Source organism: Nansenia antarctica (genome assembly GCF_963989245.1).
Source record: "Nansenia antarctica genome assembly, chromosome: 16".
NCBI lineage: Eukaryota > Metazoa > Chordata > Actinopteri > Argentiniformes > Microstomatidae > Nansenia > Nansenia antarctica.
Window position 1 is genome coordinate 16,028,745 of NC_137686.1, and position 5,000 is coordinate 16,033,744.

General features: G+C 42.9%; 1 protein-coding gene across 1 annotated transcript in view; it reads right to left on the minus strand.

Moving 5' to 3' along the window:
• The window catches only part of cUnh10orf67 (chromosome Un C10orf67 homolog), a gene marked incomplete at both ends in the record, with an annotated part of 21,530 nt that extends 18,552 nt beyond the window's left edge, over positions 1-2,978 (minus strand). Inside the window, 5 exons of the mRNA XM_080546909.1 lie at positions 216-368; positions 519-593; positions 848-991; positions 2,231-2,357; positions 2,896-2,978. Coding sequence (XP_080403035.1) covers positions 216-368; positions 519-593; positions 848-991; positions 2,231-2,357; positions 2,896-2,978 — 582 coding nt within the window. The remainder of the gene's footprint in view (positions 1-215; positions 369-518; positions 594-847; positions 992-2,230; positions 2,358-2,895) is intronic.
• Between the last annotated feature and the right edge of the window lie 2,022 nt (positions 2,979-5,000).

Genomic DNA, 5,000 nt, shown 5'->3' on the forward strand with positions numbered 1-5,000 from the left:
TAAGTCGCTTTGGATTAAAAGCATCTGCTAAATGGCAAAATTAAAATTATAAATTAATTGTTTCATACCGTTCCCTATTCCATCCTATGCATTAATTTGAGCTGCATTTTTGTATGAAAGGTGCTATATAAATAAAGCTTATTATTATTATTATTACAATGAGTCCGTCCTCTGATTCCTACCTCCACCAGCCTCCCCTGACAGACTGATCCTACCTGAGTGAGGACTCTCTCCTCGTAGTCCCTCAGCTGCTCGCTCATACATTCGATCTTGTAGTCCTTCTCCTGGATCTCACTTTGAAGTTCCTTCAGACGCCCTGTGTCGCTGGCAACAGCCGCAACCTTCACACCTTTTTTCAGGTAGTATTTCTGAAATTATAAATGGTATTATTATACTGGTAGTTGTGTGAAAATGTGTCCTGCGTTTCAGTGACGACAATGATAAGAGCAGTGCACATCAGTGCTCGTTGCCATAATTTGATCATATTCTGGCACATCTGGCCTACAGTAAGTCCATACCTTGTAGCTGGCTCTGACCACATGTATCGCATCGGTGAATTGTTGTTGATAACTTTTCCGAAGAACTTTAACTTTCTGTAAAAGAACAATAATAAGGTGTTATCCACTTGTTTGAGAACTAGTAAATAAGCTACTTATATAGTTATATGCTACATTGGAAACTACTCTAGGCCTACCTAGGCCGCAAACGGTGATGAAATGTTGCTAAACACGCCCTTGTATTGTTCAATAAGGGTTTTATAAACCCATATGGGTTAGGCACCGTTGGAATGACACTGCATGACACATAAATCATTCAAATTAACCCCCTCCGAAAGAATCAAACCGACCTCTTTATGATGATCCTCCAGGCTCTTGACTTTGTCATTGATTCTTGTATACAATAATTCTGCCTCCTGTTGGAGTCTGGCCTCATACTGTGCCTGAATATACTTTACTTTCACGACGATATCTTTCTTCAAGTTGGTCATTTCCTAACAGACATAGACGGAATTTCAATTAGACAACATTTTGGATGTGCCAGAGCACATTCCTGTACGATCTACCAAAAATAAATGAATCTATCCAAATCCAGTTCTTAAAAAAACAGCTAGATAACTTGGCTTAATCAGCTGGGTCTAATTCATTGGCCTTTTATTTCCGAGAGACACTAATAAGGGCAAACAGACAAAACCACATAGACATTTCCTCATGCATCAAGGCTTGCCACTTGCAAAAGACACATGAAATTCTATGAAATCCGACTTCATCAGTACGAAGGCACTTCACTCGGGTTCAGTTTCGTTCTTTGTTGATCCCGTATCGCTTTCAAACTGCGGAGGGCTGAATGCTCAGCAGAGGGCCACTAGCCTGCCAATCAATTTGTTTAACTCTGCGGGCAGTGGCAGTCATTGCTGCTCCCTGCAAACCCTCTCTTCCCTTCAACAAAGCCGCCATATGCCCTCTCTATGGGGGTCCCGGCAGATATAGGGCCCCATGCATTTAAAGCTAAAGTTATAGGAATTTCGAGCTAATGAGATGAAAGGAGGATACAGAGTGAATTGAATCACTGAGCAAATCTGGTGGAATGCACACACACTCAGTCTGAGTGTCACTCAGGCTCAGTCAGTCATTCCACTTTCACTGTTCACTGTGTGTGTGTGTGTGTGTGTGTGTGTGTGTGTGTGTGTGTGTGTGTGCTTGCTTGCGTGTGTGTGTGTGTGTGCTTGCGTGTGTGTGTGTGTTTGTGTGCGTGTGTGTGTGTGTGAGAGAGAGAGAGAGAGAGAGAGAGAGAGAGAGAGAGTGAGAGAGAGAGAGAGAGAGTGAGTGAGTGAGTGAGTGTGTGTGTGTGTGTGTGTGTGTGTGTGTGTGTGTGTGTGTGTGTGTGTGTGTGTGTGTGTGTGTGAGTGTGTGTGTGTTTTGAATTTCAAACAAAGGGATTTAAAGCAACTGAGTTTTTTTCCTTTTTTTTAAAGAATGAATAGGAGGATTGACTTGTAAGTTAAAAACTCAGATGAGCCATCATCATACAGTACTTGAGGCACAGTTATCATAATGGGGGAATTAATAATGCAGCCATGGTGTTACACTGTTAAATGTGTTCAACGATACAATGTCACTTCTGATAGTTTATTTAGCCATGTTAAACCCATCTTCACATTGTCCTATAAAGTCAAAATAACAATGAACACAATGTGTATTTAAACAATGTTGCGAGCTTTAGCTGAACGCACCGTGCTGAGTTGAGCGGTGTGGTCTGAGAGCAGGTTGACAGTGGGCAGCTCTGAGACGTCAGTCTGGACACAGGCGTCCTGGCCAAAGAAGCCCACCCTCAGCTGGTTCCCCAGGCCCAGTGAGACCCTGCACAGGGGACAGAAACAGGTAGGATAACATTACAGAGAGGGAACATGTTATCGTGAGCTTAGAATGAGAAGGTTCTATCTCCGTTTAGAATGAGAAGGTTCTATCTCCGTTTAGAATGAGAAGGTTCTATCTCCGTTTAGAATGAGAAGGTTCTATCTCCGTTTAGAATGAGAAGGTTCTATCTCCGTTTAGGGTAGTTCAGAGATATTGAGCGTCCAAGTGTTGACATCCCATTATGTTTTGTGAGATGGAACCTTTGTATTTTATGAATTACTAACTCAACATTTTAAAAAATAACACTACACAGGCATTAACAAACACCTAATGGATCAGATTATGTAAAAAAAAACTCAATGTTGACAAAAATGGAGATAGAACCTTATAATTCTAACGTCACGTTATGTTGTCAAAGCACGGAAAGGAAAACGCCTGGAACATCGCTAGTTAGGACTAACTTGCGTGCAAACTTCGGGCTGAACGAAAATAATGTTTGTAGGGGGCGTGACGAACTACCAAACTACGAACGATTATTTACTTGTAGATTTCATCTATTTCTTTAGAGAATAGCTCCTCTTCATCTTCATCTGTGTAGATGCCTTGTGGTTTCAGCAGGTCCATGATGATTTCGAGTGTCAGGCGGTCTTTGATCAAAGTAAATCACTTGCTAAGCTAGCAGCTAGCTAGCCACGTCTGCGCTACAGAGTGTGTGTGGTTGCCATAGCAACTTGAATACAACTGGGAACTGGAGTTCTTTCAGGTTGGGTTTAGGCGGGTGAGTGTTAAATCTAGGCTTTGGGTTTTTAGGGTGAGTGTTAAATCTAGGCTTTGGGTTTAGGGTGAGTGTTAAATCTAGGCTTTGGGTTTAGGGTGAGTGTTAAATCTAGGCTTTGGGTTTAGGGTGAGTGTTAAATCTAGGCTTTGGGTTTAGGGTCAGTGTTAAATCTAGGCTTTGGGTTTAGGGTGAGTGTTAAATCTAGGCTTTGGGTTTAGGGTCAGTGTTAAATCTAGGCTTTGGGTTTAGGGTGAGTGTTAAATCTAGGCTTTGGGCTTACGGTGAGTGTTAAATCTAGGCTTTGGGTTAAGGCTGGAGTTAGGGTTAATGCTAGGGTTAGGGCTAAGGTTAAGGTTTACAGTAGTTAGGGTTACAGCTAGGGTTAGGGAAAGGGATTTATCTGCCCACATATGAGCACTTGGGATATTGTCTTTTTTTTTTTTAAGTTATTTTTTCTGAGTGGGGCAGTCCCACTCATATTTTTATTTTATTTTTAATTGACAGTTACAGTGAAGATTTAGACAGGAAGGATGGGTGAGAGAGAGAGGAGGGATGACATGCAGGATATGTCCCCGGCCGGAATCGAACCGGGGACCCTGCGGTTACATGGTCAGCGCTTAACCCGCTACGCCACCTAAGCGCCCCAAGGGATGTTTTCTGCTTGTGCTAAAGGGATTGCATGCACACTGCACAGACTCCTAATCTATTTGTACGTTTCTCCAGCAGACAGTATAGTAATAACACCATGTGTGATAATGACCCTGAGTGTGGGAATGACAATTAAGACCCAGAGTCCAGACATAGGCCTTTCGCTGTCTCACTGACAACACATTTAATCTTGTCAATTTGTTTTGGGATTATTGAAATAGGGCCAATTACACACTATGTTGTTCCCATATTAGATTCAATGGATTTGAGATTAGTGGGGAAAAAAGGGATTTAACTCCCCAAAAACGATCGCTTTACATCTGTGTTGCTCTTTGATGGCACTAATCTCAGGCTGATTGTTTTCACGCAATGTAGAAGAAGAAAAAAGAAACGTAGTTACGTTAATCTCCTATAGAGTCTGTCTAAATAGCATAATCTCTTAGAGTCTGATTGAGCAACATAATCCCTAAAATTGAAATGTAGCCTATTCCCTCTAGAATGGTGAAGCCCTGTCAGTCCATAGTCAGCCAGTCAGCGGCTAGGCTAACCCTAGGTATGCCCCCCCTCCCCCCTTTCCTCCCCTCCCATCCCCCTGTCAGACAGCGTAGCTTCTACTGTACGAGTCTGCCCCCAGGGCCACACAATATGGCACTTTAATTAATCTAACTGTTTAGTCTCTCTGCCAAAGAATGAAAGCTGGGGGGGGGGGGGGGGGGGGGTATTATTTTTGGGTTGTTTATCTGTTTTCATAAGTGAATGATGATGTTCTCTTTTTTTTTCTTTTTTTCTTTTTTACTACGTGTGGTGAGATATTTGTTGTTTTGAGATGCTACCCCCCCCCCCCCCCCCCCACTCCCCTTCCCCCCAGCTGTGTGGTTTAGGAATGGAGACGTTTCTAAGGATCAATAACACTCACGTCAATAGGCATCTAAGTCCTCAGTGTACCTTGGCGGGAGGCTTAGTGGGATGGGGGTGTTGGGGGGGAGGGACGAGGGGGGGGGGGGCTACAGAAGAAGTCTCTAACATCTTTATCAACGTCCTTAAAACACACACAGTTATCATCATCTTGTTCTTTTAGCCGTATGCTCTTATTATTTCACATGCATTGTGAGTGTGGCCTACGACTGACTTCTTCTTTGAGGACCGAAGTCTGTTGTTTTCACCGAGGAGGACTGTTGCTTTTGAGGGGCAACTTGTCATTAGTTCATATTAGTCTGGAC